Source organism: Myotis lucifugus, unplaced genomic scaffold (genome assembly GCF_000147115.1).
Source record: "Myotis lucifugus unplaced genomic scaffold, Myoluc2.0 scaffold_86, whole genome shotgun sequence".
Lineage (NCBI taxonomy): Eukaryota > Metazoa > Chordata > Mammalia > Chiroptera > Vespertilionidae > Myotis > Myotis lucifugus.
Genome location: NW_005871134.1, coordinates 1,220,047 through 1,239,255, shown reverse-complemented (window position 1 = coordinate 1,239,255; position 19,209 = coordinate 1,220,047). Strand labels below are relative to the sequence as shown.

At 41.1% G+C, this 19,209-nt stretch overlaps 1 protein-coding gene across 7 annotated transcripts in view; it reads left to right on the top strand.

Annotated features, from left to right (window-relative positions):
- Positions 1 to 19,209, top strand: part of RSF1 (remodeling and spacing factor 1) — a 118,632-nt gene that overhangs the window by 53,551 nt on the left and 45,872 nt on the right. For 6 of the 7 annotated variants that reach the window (XM_023755904.1, XM_023755905.1, XM_023755903.1 and 3 more), the window contains exons 3-4: positions 8,742 to 8,834; positions 10,015 to 10,220. In XM_023755904.1, the coding sequence (XP_023611672.1) occupies positions 8,742 to 8,834; positions 10,015 to 10,220 (299 nt within the window). The remainder of the gene's footprint in view (positions 1 to 8,741; positions 8,835 to 10,014; positions 10,221 to 19,209) is intronic. The other variant, XM_023755907.1, reaches the window with a different exon arrangement.

The window sequence follows — 19,209 nt, the reverse complement described above, 5'->3', positions numbered from 1 at the left end:
AGTTTTGAGTAGACATTTCTCCAAAGATATACAAAGATCAATAAATTAGCACTTAAAAAGATGCTCAACATTATTTGTCATTGGGGAAATGCAAATCAAAACTACAGTGAGATATCACTTAACACCTAATAGAATGGCTATTTGTTGAAAAGAAAAGAAAGAAAAGAAAAGAAAAGGCAATACTAAGTGTTGGTAAGGTTATAGAGATAGTAAAAGCCTCATTTCTGATGGGAATGCAAAGTGGTGCAGCTGCTGTGAAAAAGTTTGGCAATTTCTCAAAAAGCTAAACATAGAATTGCCATAGGACCAAATAGTTCCACACCCTAGCTATATATTCAAAATAATTGAAAACAGATATTTGTATGCCAATGTGTATTCCAACATAATTTATAGTAGCCAAAGGTTGAAACAACCCAAGTGTCCATCAACAGATAAATAGATAAATAAAATGTGATATATTCATGCAGTGGAATATTTTTCACCCTTAAAAAGGAATGAAGTTCTTATATGTGGTAAGTGAAAGAAGCCAGACCCAAAGGACAAATATAGGATTATTCCACTTATATGAACTATCCTAAAATAGGCAAATTCAGAGACAGAAAAGTAGATTATAGATTACCAGGTGCTGCAAGTGGGAGGCAAATGGGAATTATTATTTAATGGCTAAAGAGTGTCTGTTTGGGTGATAAAAAAGTTTTGGAAATAAAAAGTGGTAGTGGTTATACAACTTTGTAAATGTAATTAATGCCACTGAATTGTACATGTAATGGTTAAGATGGCAAATTTTATTTTTATTATATATATATGTCCACAATAAAATTTATAAAAATACAAAAGCAGTTGTAAATCTAGCAGTAATCTCAGCTTTAATGTAAACACTGCAGTATTGGATACAGAGCACAACAAGGGAAGCCATTTAGTATAACATAGGGTTAATTACCCAGATAATGAAGGCAGGAAATTAAATCAGCCACCAGTCATTTTATTGAAATTGTAGACACATTTATTTATATATGTTTATCTATATGCAAAACAAAAGTGTCATGAAACAGTGTTTATGTACAGTTTGAAGAACACTGATCTACTTCCTGCCAACTTTTGATTCCTTCTATTTCTCCTCGTGTTCCAATTGGTTCTTGTGTTGATTCTCTAGAACCATTTTCAGGTTTGCATTTATATAAGGGAGCTATGGTACAGCGAGTATCTGATAGGCATCTTCTTTATCTCATCTCTTTTACTAGCTACAAAACCTCCATTTTACAGATGAAGATCCTGAAATTCAGAGAGGTAATTGCCTTAACTCGAGATCACATTGATGATAGAGAGCCAGGATTTGCCTCTCAACCTGTTTGATACTAAAGTCTTATTGCCCTTTATGTCTAAATGAGTGATATAAAGCAGATTACATGGAAGGAGGTACTTACATTCTTTCCATTGAGGTGTATTTTAGGTTTATGATTAATCGTACCTAAAATATGAAGGTGCTATGATAGGCATTTTATTTTTCATGTTAGACTTATGTCACATACTTTCAGAGCACCTTTTTCTTGATTAAGATTTTAAACAGACTGCTTTTGAGAATAGTTTCTCAAATTTTTGACATGTATAAATGTGCCCAATGTATAGGTTAACTGCGATTCCAGCTGCCTGTCCCACTAATCCTGAGCTCCTTATCAGGAGTTGTAGTATCTTATTTATCCTGGTGTCAAGCACTGTGGCACACAGTAAATTCCTGATAAAATGTTTATGGAATGAACTAGTTAATTAATGCATGCACATCTGGTCAGTTGTTGGGGTTTTGGTGTTCTTTTGATTTTCAAAATCATGATGCTTGAGAAAACTTGCCATTGAACTTTTTCATGTATGTATTTTTAAGGAATTAAAGAAACATCCTTTTTATATAACCTTTAAAGCATTCTCATAGGCAGTGTTCCCATATATTCCCTTATAATAGTAGATTATATCAGTAGTTATACCAGAGAACGTTGATACAGTAAATATTTATTGTGCCACTATTAGCAAGATTCTGTTTTTGGTAGGTACTGTAGGAAATGGAAAGATAAATCAAACTTCCTTTTGCTTTCAAAAATCTTGTCGTTTTACAGGATACCCACCTCTAATGAAATACTGTATGAGAAAATTATATCGTAAATAGTAAAGCCATATCCTATCTAATAATAGAGAAACATGGTAATTAACCGTAACTTCGCTACCCTTCCCATTGGCTAATCAGCAAGATATGCAAATTAACTACCAACCAAGATGGCGGCCCGCAGCCAGGCAGCTTGAAGCGAACAGGAGGCTTGCTTGCTCAAGTGATAGAGGAAGCCAAGGTTCCCCGCCTGCCGCCGCCCAGCTCTGAGCTGCAGTCTAAGAAACAATGTTGCAAATATAGAAGCTAAACAAGCTCCAGAAACCTGCTTTCAGCCTTCAGAGCTGGAGTGAGCAGGACCGCAACAGTGTTACAATTATAGAACCCAAACAAAACCAGATACCTGCTTTCAGCAGCCGAGGTCTCAAGCTGGAGCCCGCCTCAGAGCTAAAGCCAGCTCTCAGCTCCAGTGACAGCCATAGAAGGTAAATAAATACCAGAATAAAAAAAAAAAAAAAGGAAAAAAAGGAGAGGTTGGGAGCTTCAGTCACCCGCCAGCCTGAAAACAGCCCTCAGCCCCTCAGCCAGACTGGCCAGGCACCCCAGTGGGGACCTCCACCCTGAAGGGGGTGTGACCAGCTGCAAACAGCCATCATCCCCTCATCCAGGCTGGTCAGGCACCCAAGCGGGACCCCCAACCTGATCCGGGACACCCTTCAGGGCAAACCAGCCGGCCCCCACCCGTGCACCAGGCCTCTGTCCTATATAGTAAAAGGGTAATATGCAAACTGACCCTAACAGCAGAAGGACTGGGAATGACTGGTCACTATGACACACACTGACCACCAGGGGCCAGATGCTCAATGCAGGAGCTTCCCTCTGGTAGTCAGGTTGCTCTCACATGGGAGGAGCTCTGCTCAGCCACAAGCCAGGCTGATGGCTGCCAGTACAGCGGTGGTGGTGGGAGCCTCTCCTGCCTCTTCAGCAGTGCTAAGGATGTCCGACTGCAGTTTAGGCCTGCTCCCCGCTGGCAAGTGGACATCCCCCGAGGGCTGCCGGGCTGCCAGAGGGATGTCTGATTGCCATCTTAGGCCCAATCCCCCGGGGAGCGGGCCTAAGCCAGCAGGTGGTCATCCCCTGAGGGGTCCCAGACTGCGAGAGGGCACAGGCCGGGCTAAGGGACCCCCCCCCAACCGAGTGCACAAATTTTTGTGCACCGGGCCTCTAGTCTCTATATATAAAAGCCAAGTGACCAGAATGCCGGAATGACTGGTTGCTATGATACGCACTGCAGCAGGCCAATAGGCCCAATTAGGGGGCGCCCCCTCTCCCCTGCCAGCCCCACCCCCAATCGGCTCCCTCCACCCCAATTGTGGGTGGGACTGGCCGGCCAACCTCCCATGTCCCCTCCCTTTATTCCCCCCAAGCCCCCCACTGACCCAGGCCAGCCGGACCCCACCCATGCATGAATTTGTGCACTGGGCCTCTATTATTAAACAGAAAATGTTACTGCTTTTGTAAGATAAATGCACTACCAATCAGAATCTGCCTTTTCTAGAGTATCCTCAGCCAAGCTTAACTCAGGCTTCATTACCTTTCTCTTTAATTGTTGCAAAATAGGCTTTAATTGGTCTCTTTAACCTCAGAGTTTATCCTCTGTCTGTCTTGCACAGTGCAACAGAACTATTTCCCATCAGTTCTTCCAAACACATGTTGAGTCCCCATATTTATAAGCCATGATCTACTTTCACAGCCTTGCTCACTACTTTCCTTCACAGCCTTGTCTCGCCCATTCCCGGCCCCAAGTCCTCAAGATCCAGGGATCTAGGACTCAACATAAAGAGTTCCTCTATTCACCTTCACATTGACACATCATCACTCACATTCCTATTGCTTTACATATTGTGTTTTTTTTCTTCCTGAAATGCTCTTTATCTCCTTGTCTGGTAAGACCTCAGTCATCCTTCAGATCCTAGAAAAATGTCATCACTTGAATAAAACCTTCTTTAATTTCCCTTTATCCATAGGCTGAATTAGGGTTTCTCTCCTCTGTATTTTCATAGTTTATAATTATATCAGTTACTTAGTTGGTGGATAACTCACTGATTACTTGTTTACATGACTTTGCATGCCCCCCCCCCTTTTTTCCTTCTGAATTCTGAATTTCCTAGAGCTGAGACTGACTGTTAATTCATCTCTGCCCCTCACCCCCCAGTACTTAATGTGCTCAGTAAATGTCTGGTTCAGTCCTCCAGAAATACTATTATTTATAAAACAGTTGGACATATTTAAATATTAGATCAGGGAGACTTGGTGAGGTGTAATTTGAGTATAAATAATGGAGTTAGATGATTTATAATTCTCAGTCTGGCCCTTGTCCACATCTCCATTGGTGACAGCTGACCTGATTGGTATCTTAAATATATACTGATTTCATCAGCAATGACTAAAGATAGTAATTCCTATTTCTCTTATTCTTTGGCTGAAGCACATACCCTCCTGAGGATAGCAGTACCTATCTATCTAACGCTTGTGAGAATTGACTGAGTTAATATATTTTAAAGCAGTTAGAACAGTAGTCGGCACATGGTAAACATGAAATAAATGCTAGCTATTATTAGTCTAGTAAGAATTTATAATATTCTTTAAGATGTGTTGGCTATAGAAATTATAAGTGTTTAACTTAATAGAATTTTTATTTTTATTTTTTTATTTTTATTTTTTTAAATATATTTTTATTGATTTTTTACAGAGAGGAAGGGAGAGAGATAGAGAGTTAGAAACATCGATGAGAGAGCAACATCGATCAGCCGCCTCCTGCACGGGATGTGCCCGCAACCCAGGTACATGCCCTTGACCGGAATCGAACCCGGGACCTTTCAGTCCCCAGGCCGACGCTCTATCCACTGAGCCAAATCGGTTTTGGCAATAGAATTTTTAAATTAAAGCATTTTTATATGTTTCATACTTTGTCCCAGGTTAGGGATATGAAGAAGAGTAGACATAGCCCTTGACTTGTCAGTGCTCAGCCAAAAATTCTTCTTGACTCAGATTTGAAAAGATCCAGTGGAAAGATCTATGAACCAGTAACTTTGAGCAAAGACCCTTACCTCAAGCTCATTAGCGATCTCTTGTGAACTCCCTTCTCTCAGGTATTCTCTTAATACCTTAGTTAAAAGCACTTTCATTCTTCCATTTTTTCATGCCAAGGAATCTAGATGTCACCGTTGGGTTTTCTTTCCAATCACCCTCCATCCACATCCATTCTATCAAAAGTCCTTATGATTTAGCCTCTAAAATACAGCTGTCTACTTCTTTCTGTTATCACTACTACCAACATAGTTCTTGTCATCATTATCTCTTGCCTTAAAATTGGTGTTTTAGTTTCCATTCCTTCCCCTCTACAATCTTTTTTTAAAAAGTAAGACAGCTATTTTTGAAACATAAATGATAAATTTATCAATTTAAAACCATTAGGCCTGGCTGGAGTGTCTCAGTGGTTGAGCATCGACCTATGAACCAGGAGGTCACAGTTCAATTCCCAGTCATGGCATATGCCTGAGTCCTGGGCTCCATCCCCAGTACGGCATGCAAGAGGCAGCTGATCAATAATTCTCTCTAATCTTTGATGTTTCTCTCTCTCCCTCCCTCTTCCTTCCTCTCTGAAGTCAATAAAAAGAAATATTTAAAAAATGAAAAATAAAACACTCCATTGGCCTCTCATCATATTTGAAATAAAATCTTAATTCCTTACTCTGGCCTATATATATTGGCTCTTGGTTACCTCTTTAACTTTATCTGCTGCTAACTTTCTCCCTTATTCTGCTTCAGCAGTTTTCAATCATTTCACCTCATGGCACACAAACTGATTTCTAAAATTCTGCACACACCAAAAAATATGTAATATTTTTTGCTGATCTGACAAAAAAAATAGGTATAATTTTGATCCATTCACATCGGACAGTTATTGTTGTGTTGTGTTGTGTTGGCTGTTGTCTTTTATTTAATTGACTATCTAAGGGAAAAGAGGTCAGTGCCCCTGACTAAAATAGTCAAGCATTGCATGTTTTAAAAATTCTAGCAACACAAACACACACAAGTTGAAAATTGCTCTTCTACTTCATTTACATTGACGAATCTTTTCTCTTTTTCTAATTTGCCAAACCTTAAGGTCTTTTTGCTAGCTTGTTTCTTCTCCAGATCATCTTGTGACTCATTTCTATTTTATCTCTCAACTTTTTGTGTCAACTTTTTAAAATGAAGTTTTCCACCCTGGACAGGTAGCTCAGTCAGTTAGAGCATCGTCCTGATATGCCACGGTTGAGGGTTTGCTCCCTGGTCAGGGCACATAAAAGAATCAATCAATGAATGCGTAAATAAGTGGAACAACAAATCTCTCTCTCTCTCTCTCTCTCTCTCTCTCTCTCTCTCTCTCTCTCTCTCCTTTCTCTCAGTAAATAAATATTTAAAAATAAATAATAAAATGAGGTTTTCCCTCAGCACCCAATGCAAAATAGCACCCAAACTATCACATTTTATTTTCAGTATAGTGTTTGTCTTTACTTGAAAAAAAATTATTTTATGTTTTTATTGATTTTGAGATAGAGAGGAAGGGAAAGGGAAAAAGAGATAGTAACATTGGCTGCCTCTCCTGAGGATGGAGGTCACAACCTGGGCATGTGCCCTGATTTGGAATCAAACTGGTGACCTCTTAGTGCATGGAACCATGCTGAGCCACACCACCTGAGCTGCTTGAATTATTTAAAATTTTACCTGTTTGACTACCTCCTACAATGTAAGGTCCATGATGGCAGGTTGTCTGTCTTCCCCACCTCCTTGACTTAAGCTACTGACAACTACTAGTAGGTACTCAGTAAATATTTGTGGACTCACTGGATAAATGAATCTTTCTAAATTTCATGTTTCTCAGTTTTAAAATAAAAATTTCAATCTGAATGATTTCTTAGGATAAACAAATCCAGGTACTAAAGGCAATAAAGACAGATTTTATTGAAGTTGCTAGGTACTTTAATATTTTTATGTCTATTTCATAACCTTTTGTTGTTGTTGCTGTTGTTAATCCTCACCGAAGGACATTTTTCCATTGATCTTTTGGAGAGAGTGGAAGAGAGGGAAAGACAGAGAGAAACATTGATGTGAGAGAAACACATTGATTGGTTGCCTCCTGCACGCACCCCGACCAGGGTCCCGGTAGGAGCCTGCAACCAAGGTACGTGTCCTTGACTGGAATCGAACCCGGGACCCTTTGGTCAGCAGGCTGATGCTCTATCTACTGAGTCAAACCGGCTAGGGCTATTTCATAACCTTTAAGATCAGTATTATTCTTGCTCCCCTTTTATAGCTAAAGAAACTGGCTCACAGGTCGTAGAACCCATGGCATTTCTCCTGATTAGTCCCTATTATTGAGTAGAGTGGTTGTCCAAATCTTTTTTCAGTCTGATAGATGGCTCTGGTTTTCCTGGAATACTTGTATATGGAGAGAAGTCTAGAAATTTAAATTTATGCCTTCTATATAGTAAAGGCCTAAGTGACCGTTATGGCGGAACAACCAGAACAACTGGTTGCTATGATGCGCACTGACCACCAGGGAACAGACACTCAATGCAGGAGCTGCCCCATGGTGGTCAGTGCGCTCCCACAGGGGGAGCAACACTCAGCCAGAAGTCCGGCTCACAGCTGGCGAGTGCAGCAGCAGTGGCGGGAACCTCTCCCGCCTCTGCAGCAGCGCTAAGGAGCAGCAAGCTGAGTGGTAAGGAGCAGCGAGCAGGCGGGCAGTAAGGAGCGAGGGGTCCCAAACTGTGACAGGGATGTCTGCCGAGGGCTCCTGGACTGCAAGAGGGCACAGGCCAGGCTGAGGGACTCTCCCCCCCCTCCCCCAGTTCACGAATTTCGTGCACCAGACCTCTAGTATTATATAGAACAGTGGTTGTCAACCTTGGCTGCACGTGAGAATCACCTGGGAATCTTTTTAAAATTCTGATTTCTGGGCCTCATCCTCTGGAAATTCTGTTTCTTTGTTATGGGGTGGGGCCACAACATTTGTAACAAAGAAACAGTTTCTGGAGGATGAGGCCCAGAAATCAGAATTTTAAAAAGATTCCCAGGTGATTCTCACATGCAGCCAAGGTGGAGAACCACTGATATAGAAGTTCTGAAATGGCAAGCAATGAAATCTTTACCCATAAATAGGAGAACATTTAGTTGCAAAGTAGCTTGATTTTAAATATGCCTATAGTTTGGCATGTTTTTTTAAATTTTCTGTTCTAGTCATAGATATTAATAAACTATTGTGCTTGCCATCCAGGAACTTCCAGGCCAAATTGAGAGACAGAATCAAATAATTACTTGCATCTGGGAAAATGTGCCACAAAAATATGTATAATATCTTTGATAGTCAGAGGAGAGAGCTGCAGAGATCGGTACTTACCTTAGATTAGTCAGCAGTCAGCAATAAACATTTCGGTGTGTTTAAGTAGTATGCATTTGGGGTTGGAATTGGATTGCATTGTTTGTTACAGACTTTTTCCTTTATAAACATATAATATCAAGAATACTTACCATAATCATACAGCAAAACTATCTATTAAATAAAACTTTTATGTATTAAGATATTAACTTTTTCTGACAGATATGCCAAGAGTTTAATAGCACTTGGGCATGGGAGATGGAGAAGAAAGGCTATCTCGAAATGAGTGTTGAATGCAAACTAGCGCTCCTAAAGGTAATAAGTTTATTATTTGTTACAATTATTTTAATTTAAAAATTCACTTTCACTCCTGGTTGAATTGGAAAAATAACTAGAAAGTAGACATTTCTGTTATTATTGGAAAAGGACATTAGATTTTTTTCTTTTATTTTTTTTGGTGGCAAAATTCTATTCTTTAAATTATTCATTGTGGTTTTGTTTTAGTATAAAAGTATATCTAGATTTAATTATCTGGGCTTATAGGTTCTGTAGTAGAATGGGCAAGCAATTGCCCCAAATTAATTTTATTCATTGTTTTTAGCCTTCACAGTCATTGCTAACACATACTGTAAACTGGTTAATCTTTTTACTGATTTACTAAATTAGTAATTTGGTAGTTTTCCAGATGACTAGGGGCATACCACATAACCAAACCAACTAGATTAAAATAAAATAGGTCTCAAAGTAGATTTATTTTCAAGTTTGAGTTTCCTTTTCTCTTACTACCCATTTCAGAGTGTTGGCCCTAATTATTAGCAAGGTAGCCAGCATAATGAAGGAAAACAATACTTTTCACAAAAAAAGAGACTGCTGCAAAAACAAAGAGACTGAGATAGGAAATTCATGTATTATCTGCTCGGGCAGAAAGACTCAGGGAAGAATCCTGACTTTACACCCTAATTATATATAAAAATATTTAACAAAAAGTTAAGTCAGTTCCTCATTTAGTAACATAGATATCTTTTTATTAAGATACTTCTTTAGAGGCAGCTGTCATTCAGACTACCTTCCTTGAAAACTGCATATATTTCAGGCTTTCAAAAACAAATAGCCACTTCAAGAATAATGTTCATTTAAAAGCTTTAAGAGAGAAAGAATCAGTGAAAATTTTACACCATGAAACATTTTGGGTGACTTACTGCAAACAGACTCAGTGCTTTTGAAATATAACTGATTTTTGTGTCATTGATTGTATTGAAACTGTAAATTTATATAACATTAAAGTAACATGTTAACTTGAAATTTATCTTTTTAAATTAGTTGTTCTAAGCAGGTTGTAAAAATGGGAGGAGAGTATGGTAAAAGATTAATAAACTGTATGTGTTCTTCCTGTTTCTGTCCTTGAATCAGTTCTGTGGTTAAACATATCACACTTAACTCTAATGAAGAAACATTTATGTGGGGTATCTTAAGCCATGTTCTAACTATTTTTCAGTACCTCTGTGAGTGTCAGTTTGATGACAATCTCAAATTCAAGAATATTATCAATGAGGAAGATGCCGATACCATGCGTCTCCAGCCAATTGGTCGAGACAAAGATGGCCTCATGTACTGGTACCAGTTGGATCAAGATCACAATGTCAGAATGTACATAGAAGAACAAGATGATCAAGATGGCTCATCGTGGAAATGCATTGTCAGGTATCTTTTATTGGAATCTTGTTACATTTATTTCTGTTTTCCTTACTTTGATAACTTCTCTCTATATATAAAAGCCTAAGCCATCCTTAAAACCAGACGGCTAGCCGGTAGCTATGACGTGCACTGACCACTAGGGGGCAGACGTTCAACACAGGAGCTGCCCTCTGGTGGCCAGTGCGTTCCCACAGCCAACCTCCCTCAGGCAGCCAACCTCCCGTGGTCTCTCCCTCTATCCAGCTGGCCCCGATCGGCCCTGATTGCCAGCCAGGCTGAGGGACCCCACCCATGCACGAATTTGTGCGCTGGGCCTCATCCTATATAATAGAAGGGGAATATGCAAATTGTCCCCTTGACCGGTTGTTCGACCATGGGGCGGGGCCGGCTGAATTCGTGCACCGGGCCTCTAGTTCAGATATAATCACTGAGGCTGGTGTAGTTCTTTTTTTCAGAAGTTTGAGAATTATCAGGACCTAGCTTTGTGCTCAACATAATATCCATTATTTGTCAACTAAATAAATATATTTAGCAGTGTGGTTCATACCAAGACATATACCTTGTATTTCAGGAAGCCACAGTGTAAAAGATAAGCAATACATTGGTAATATATGTGTGCCCCCCCACCCCTACCCAATAAAAAACATTGTTAGACAAAAATATAAGAATAGTATTATTTGGTTCTTATTTAGCTACTAGTGGCCCAGTGCACGAATTCGTGCACATTGAAAGGAAATTAATTAGAAGAAATATTTTATTATTGCTATTCGCCCTTTCTCTATAATAGAAGTGCCAACCAAATTCAAGAGCGACAATGACAGATCAAAACACAAGTGTCGTTTGGCGTCAGCGAGAGCTTTATATATATATAGATAAACTTGCTTAATTAGACCTGCTTTCTGATGTAGCTAAACTTTTTCCAGCCGAGGGAAGCACCCCAACTTCTCTTTCAGGTAATTGTCAGCAACACAGCAGTAAATATCAGCACAAAGCAGATTATTATTGTAGATCATGCAGGGAGAACAAAGGGTAAAATATTTAACTGCAGCAGTGCTTGACTATATTCTGCACAGTGAGAAAACCGGCAGTCATTTTCAAGGTCCATCATTTCTTCTTTTCAGTCAGGTCTAGTTTCTAAACTTTCTAAATCTCCGTTTTTCGGCTAATGAAAAGAAATTAGGATTCCACCGAGTCTCCTATCTACCTACTCCAGGACTTCTGTGAGGATCAAATGAGATGAGGCATGGGAAAAACACTTCACAGACATTTGGTTAAAATGTGAAATGTTTGCATTTGCACCTGAGGCTATAAAGCAAGTCATGTTCCTGGGCTTAAGAAACTCCAAGGACACTAGTCACTAGGGAGAAGATGCCGGGTGTTGCTGCGTGACATCATTACCTGGCATCTACAGCCAACGTTTCCGGGCTAGGCTGGGCTGTGGGCTGCATTTTGCGCCATGGGTTCTCAGCAGTGTTGGCTACGATTTGGTGGGTTCTTGCTCCGGGGTGGTTGTGGAGCCTGTGTCCCACTTGGGGAAAGCCGAGTGTTGCTTTGGGGGTGCCAGGTCTGCGGTGCTGTTTCTCTGGAAATGGCCAGTGCCTGTCACGGCAGCTCCTGCATTGAGGGTCTGTCCTCTGGTGGTCAGTGCGCAACATAGCGACCGGTAGGGTGGTTGGACACTTAGCATATTAGCTTTTTATGTATATAGACTAGAGGCCTGGTGCACGAAATTCGTGAATGGGTGGGGGCCTTCCAGCTGCCCGCCGGGGCCTTCATACTGTACAGGGGGAGGGACTGTGGGAGATTGGCCAGCAGCGGGGAGGGACCAGGGGAGGTTGGCCGGCTGCAGGAGGTTGGCTGTGGGAGCAAACTGACCACCAGGGGACAGCTCCTGCATTGAGCATCTGCCCCCTGGTGATCAGTGCGTGTCATACTGACCGGTTGTTCTGGTTGTTTTGGCGTTCCGGTTGCTTAGGCTTTTATATATATAGATAGTTTTCTATTAGGATTATCTTTTTATTCCCAAATAGAGGCCCATTGCACGAAGATTCACGCAATAGACCTTCCTTTCCCTGGCTGCCGGCACCGGTTTTCCTCCGGCACCCGGGACCTAGGCCTTTGGTCTGGCCGCAGTGAGGCTTGGTTTCTCCGCTGCAGCCGCAGCAGAGAAGCCAAGCCTCTTCAGTCTTCAGTCTTCAGTCTTCAGTCTTCACTCTGGCCGGAGCCTTCAGTCTTCGCTCCGCGCCTGTGTATGAAAATTAACCGCCATCTTTGTTGGGTTAATTTGCATAGTCGCTCTGATTGCCTGGTGGGCATAGCGGAGTGACAACAATTTGCATGTTTCTCTTTTATTAGTGTAGATCATTTTAATTTGCCCATTTCATCTGATACTTTAGTATACTTTTGATTTTTACTGTGTATGCATTTCTTTACTGGGGTTCTGAAGAAATCTGAGGGAGATTGTGCTTTTTCACCATAATTGTTTTTTAAAATCTTGATTTCTTATTTTTATTGACTGATATATTTGAATAAAAACATTTAATATAAAACCTTGAAATACAACTTTTTAAAAATCAATAAATGACCCTGGGACCTTTCAGAATCTCTGTGTCTCTAATATTCTATTTTTGCAACTTAATTACAGTTTCTCCATTAATATTCATAGTTTGTATTAATTTGGAAAATATCAGAGTCTCTATCACTAAAATAGGGAGAATTAGATCTATAACCACTGGCTTATGTATATTAATGTTAAATGTTAATTGTTTGAAGAAATAATCCATAGAAATTTTGAATATTTGTTTGAGTCAGGGGAAGCTCAACTTTCATTCCCTAAGAATAAATATGAATTGAATGAGCTTGTGAGTGATTGTTTTAGCAGCACCCTTTTTTCATATTTTAATATGGGTCCTTCATATAGTTAAGTTACTAAACGGAGATAAACAAAGTAGTCCTGAAATAAAATTTAATCACCATCTCTCTCTGTGAATACATATATTGAGTGAGATTCTGTTCATGTTTTCCCACCCCTTTTGTTATTTCCTATATCAACATTGCATATTTATGTAAGAAATATTCTCTCCTAATTTGTAGGTGAGGAAAATATGACAGAGAAAAGTAATTATGATTATTATTGACTAGAGGCCCGGTGCACAAAAATTTGTGCACTCAGGGGGGGGGCGGTCCCTCAGCCCGGCCTGTGCCCTCTCGCAGTCTGGGACCCCTCGGGTGATGACCACCTGCTAGCTTAGGCCCGCTTCCCGGGGGAATTGGGCCTAAGCTGGCAGTCAGACATCCCTCTGGCAGCCCGGGAGCCCTCAGGGGATGTCAGCTTGCCAGCGGGGAGCAGGCCTAAGCTGCAGTCAGACATCCTTAGCGCTGCTGAGGAGGTGGGAGAGGCTCCCGCCACCACTGCTGTGCTGGCAACCGTCAGCCTGGCTTGTGGCTGAGCAGAGCTCCCCCTGTGGGAGTGCACTGACCACCAGGGGGCAGCTCCTGCACTGAGCGTCTGGCCCCTGGTGGTCAGTGTGTGTCATAGTGACCAGTCATTCCCGGTCATTCTGCTGTTAGGGTCAATATGCATATTACCCTTTTATTATATAGGATAGAGGCCTAGTGCACGGGTGGGGGCTGGCTGGTTTGCCCTAAAGGGTGTCCTGGATCAGGGTGGTGGTCCCGATGGGGTGCCTGGCCAGCCTGGGTGAGGGGCTGTTTGTTTGCAGGCTGGTCAAGCCCCCCCCAGTGGGGACCCTCACCCCATGGAGGTTTGGCCAGCCTGGGTGAGGGGCTGATGGCTGTTTGCAGGCTGGCCACACCTCCTTCAGGGTGGGGGTCCCCACTGGGGTGCCTGGCCAGCCTGGGTGAGGGGCTGATGGCTGTTTGCAGGCTGGTCAAGCCCCCCAAGTGGGAACCCTCACCCCATGGAGGTTTGGCCAGCCTGGGTGAGGGGCTGATGGCTGTTTGCAGGCTGGCCACACCCTCTTTAGGGTTGGGGGTCCCCACTGGGGTGCCTGGCCAGTCTGGGTGAGGGGCTGAGGGCCGTTTTCAGGCTGGCCAAGCCTCCCCGGCGACGGAAGCTCCCAGCCTCTCCTTTTTTCTTTCTTTCTTTTTTTTTTATTCTGGGATTTATTTACCTTCTATAATTGAAACTTTGTAGCCTGGAGTGGAGCTCAGAGCCGGCCAGGATGGGCCTCCTGCTCGCTCCAGCTCCGTGTCCTCGGCCGGCTGAAAGCAGGTATCTGGGGTTTATTTACCTTCTATAATTGAAACTTTGTTGCTTTGAGTGGAGCTCAGAGCCGGCTGTGGCAGCTGGGAAGCTTGGCTTCCTCCATCATTGGGGCAACCAAGCCTCCTGCTTGCTCCAGCTCCGTGGCTGCCGGCCGCCATCTTGGTTGGGTTAATTTGCATATAGTTGCTCTGATTGGCTGGTGGGCGTGGCTTAAAGCATAGCGAAGGTACGGTCAATTTGCATGTATGTATTTTATTAGTGTAGATTAGACATACATGCTTAAAATAACTTCTCTTGTACACTGTTTTAAATTTATGTTATATGCATGATGTGAGAGAAAGAGCAAAGATGTTAGAGTTATCAAGTGTGTTTGAACTTATGTTCCTCTATTTACCTTCTGTAGGCAGATCACTTAATTTCTCTATACTCTCTTTCCTGCACCTTAAAGTTGATAGATAACACTTCCTCAATACAGTTGTTGTGAGGAATACATGAGAAATCATACTGGAACCCTAGCTAATGTTCAATAAAGATTTATTTTTGTTTTTTCTCCCAACCTTTTTAATTATTGGCTTTTCTTACAATATATCTAACCCCAAAGTTTGAAACACTTTTTCATAAAGAAATATTTGTCAGCAGAAAGAAGAAAGGCATAATTCCATTGGTATATCTTTTACATCCTGTCATTCATGATCATTATTCCAGGTTTTATTCCCTGTACTTCTCCTTTAAAAAAATATTCTTTCCATGTACAATCATTTATTTATGATAAACATAAAGTGGTACATGTGGCATTTGTTCAATAGCAAATGCGTGTATAGGATTTGTGAACACAGTTTTCTTTGGTAACAACCACAGATTTTAGAGAACTGGTGCTGGGTTACTGTTAACCTTTTTTTTTTCTTTATTGTTTAAAGTATGTCTTTTTCCCTGATTGATCCCCCAACCCTGGCCACTTAGGCTGTTTCTAAATCTTAATTATTGTAAATTGTGCTGCTATGAACATAGGGGTGCATATATCCTTTCTGATTGGTGTTTCTGCTTTCTTGGGATATATTCCTAGAAGTGGGATTACTGGGTCAAATGGCAGTTCCATTTTTAACTTTTTGAGGAAACTCCATACTGTCTTCCACAGTGGCTGCACCAGTCTGCATTCCCACCAGCAGTGCACGAGGGTTCCATTTTCTCCGCATCCTCGCCAGCACTTGTCATTTGTTGATTTGTTGATGATAGCCATTCTGACAAGTGTGAGACGGTGCCTCATTGTTGTTTTGATTTGCATCTCTTGGATTATGATTGACTTTCAGCATGTTTTCATATGTCTCCCGGCCTCTGTATGTCCTCTTTCGAAAAGTGTCTATTTAGGTCCTTTGCCCATTTTTTTTATTGGATAGTTTATCTTGCTTTTGTTAAGTTGTATCAGTTCCCTGTAAATTTTGGAGATTAAACCCATATCGGAGATAACATTGGTAAATATGTTCTCCCATGAAGTGAGCTTTCTTGTTGTTTTGTTGATGGTTTCTTTTGCTGTGCAGAAGCTTTTATTTTGATGTATTCCCATTTGTTTATGTTCTCCTTAGTTTCCATTTCCCTATGACAGCAGTTCTCAACCTGTGGGTCGTGACCCCTTTGGGGGTTGAACGACCCTTTCATAGGGGTCGCCTAAGACCATCGGAAAACACATATATAATTACATATTGTTTTTGTGATTAATCACTATGCTTTAATTATGTTCAATTTGTAACAATGAAATTGGGGGTCACCACAACATGAGGAACTGTATTAAAGGGTCGCGGCATTAAGAAGGTTGAGAACCACTGCCCTAGGAGCTGTATCAGTAAAGATATTGCTATGACATATGTCTGATATTTTGCTGCCTATGGAGTCTTCTAAGATTTTATGGTTTCCCATCTTTCATTTAAGTCATTTAACCATTTTGGATTTGTTTTTGTGTATGGTGTAAGTTGGTGATCTAGTTTCATTTTTTTGCATGTATCTGACAAAATTTCCCAGCACCATTTATTGAAGAGATTGTCTTGACTCCGTTGTATGCTCTTGCCTCCTTTGTAAATATTAATTGAGCATAATGGCTTGGGTCTATTTCTGGGTTCTCTGTTCTCTTTCATTTGTCTATATGTCTGTTCTTGTGCCAGTACCAGGCAGTTTTGAGAACCGTGGCTTGGTAATATAGCTTGATATCTGGATGACCAACACCCTTTTAACCCCATAGTCACCGCTGCTTTGTCTCTCCCCCCTGCACTGTGCGGCCGGTGCAGAACTTAAGGCTGCCTTTCTGGAGTCCCCCACTGCCAGAAGCCCTGTGGACCCCCTTCCACAGTCAAGCGCTACACGTCTCCCCGATGTACGATGTACTCGGACTTGGTGCAGCGCAGTCTCCCTCTGACACTCTGTTCCCGGCTGTGGGCGTTTCCCCTTCCAGCCCAGGTCCCCAATCCCACCTCTCTCCATGCGACCTCTGACTCTTCCAGCCACGATTGTCTCTTCAGCTGTGTTTAATTCGCCAATTCCAGGTGGATGCTATTTGATTTAGCTGTTTCTTCTATCTGCTCTGTGAGAAGGCACTGGACCTGTCCGCGTATTCGGCCACCATTTTCTCTGCCCCTGGACAAACTGTTTAGGCGCCTGCAGCCGGGAGGCTGGAGTCTCAGTGTTTGTGGGTTCGCAGCAGAGGCAGCTGGTCCCTGGCCGGTGTGGCTGTCGGGTCCGGATGGAGTCTGAGGTCTCCCCGCGTGGAGGTGAGGCCGCTCTCCCCTTGAAGATGGCGCGGCCTCCCCGGGAGAGATTTCACCTGTGGTAGTGTCTGCCCGGCTAGGGGAACCTGGTCCGCCAGCCCCCAGAAGTCCTGTGGGATATAACTGTCCCTCACTCACAACTGCACAAACGCCCCACACGTCCACACACTCCCCTTTCTCTCTCTCACTCACACTGTCTGCTGTCCTGTCGGCCACCATCTTGGATCTCTGTAAACCTTTTTGAAGAACGCCTATGAACATGTGAATTTCTATCTGCAGTGTGCCAGACAACTTTTCCGAGCTATGTAGTATTATTTAAAGCCAAATTCTAGACCAGCCTGTGTGACTCAGTGGTTGAGGGTCAACCTATGAATCAGGAGGCTATGGTTCAATTCCCGGTCAGGGCACATGCCTGGGTTGCGGGCTCAATTCCCAGTGTGGGGCGTGCAGGAGGCAACCAATCAATGATTCTCTCTCATCATTGATATTTCTATCTCTCTCTCCCTCTCCCTACCTCTTTGAAATCAATAAAAATATATTTAAAACCAAATTCTAAACACCTGATTAACACATTGTTGTTTCTTTATTTCATTAAATTAATAAACTTACATTGTATTTCTACTTGTATAAAAGGGAGTATGTGGGAAATCCCTGAACCTTCTTCTCAATTTTGCTGTGAACATAAAACTACTTAAAAGAATAGTCTTTTTTAAAAATTGTAATACCATAGCATCACCACAGTTTTAAAACTTTTATTAAATAGCAATTTCCATTTCTGTCTGTTGTAATATTTATAACATAAGTATATATGAGGTAGATAGGTAGGAAGTATTAACTGATAAACAACTATTTTAAGTTTAAACAAAATTTAGTAAGTTACTTACAAAAGAGTAAAAGTAGTTAAATTCATTAAACCATATGATTATGATTTTTAACCTATAAAAATGGCAATTTTGTATATTTTTTCTTCCAATTTTATTTTGTTACTTTTTTCAGGTGTACAGCTTTGTGTGTTTTTTGTTTGTTTTTTTTTATTGTTGTTGTTTTTGTTAATTCTCACTTGAGGATATTTTTCCCATTGCTTTTCAGAGAGTGGGAGGCAGGGACGGAGGGAGGGGAAGGAGAGACAGAGATAGACATCAATGTGAGAGAGATATATCCACTGGTTGAGAGCCTGAAACCCAGGTACTTGCCCTTGACCTGGAATTGAATTTGCCACCTTTTGGTACAAGGGCCAATGCTTAACCATTGAGCAACCCTGTCCAGGTCAGACAGTCATGTACTTTTCGTAGTTTCCCTCAATATTTCCCAGCTGGTACCATACATAGTTATTGCAGTTTTATATGGTTTAAGCAAGTGTTGCAATAGGTTTCAAAAACACAAATATTTAAGCTCTAGCCATTATACAGTTGTTCCAATTAATATTCAAGTGAAAATTGCCATGGATGAATAATAATATTTGTTACAAGTATTTCATCACCACTTTAGGCCTTAGTGAAAGTACAGAAAACTAAATTTTTCTGCTAAATTCCTTTGCTGCTTAGAATAGAGAAAATAATTGGCATGGATTTTCTAGCAATATTGGCTCTCTTCTAATGTTTGGAAGTGTTTTAAATAGGTACAGTAACAAACTTCAATGTATTCTTCAGTTCCCGGTGTGACCTCAAAAAGTAATAGGAATTCTCAATGAAATATGAGAAGTAATAACATTAAGTGGATAGAGCCTTAGGTTAGAAGCCGGTTGGCTTAATGATGTTAAGAGATAGGAACTTTGCCAAAAATAAATTTATTTAGTGTCTTTAGCTTTTAATTTTCCTTTTTGTAAAGTGAAGGCAGTACCAGACAAGATCTTTAAAGAGCATCTAATCTGCCCTTCTACTATTAGAGAATTAAAATTCTAAACTGTTCATTTAATTGGATATGGTCATATGATATCTATAATACATGCACAATGACAGAATGGTTGCCATTTTAATTTCTGAAATATATTCATCACTTCAATTTTATTACTTTT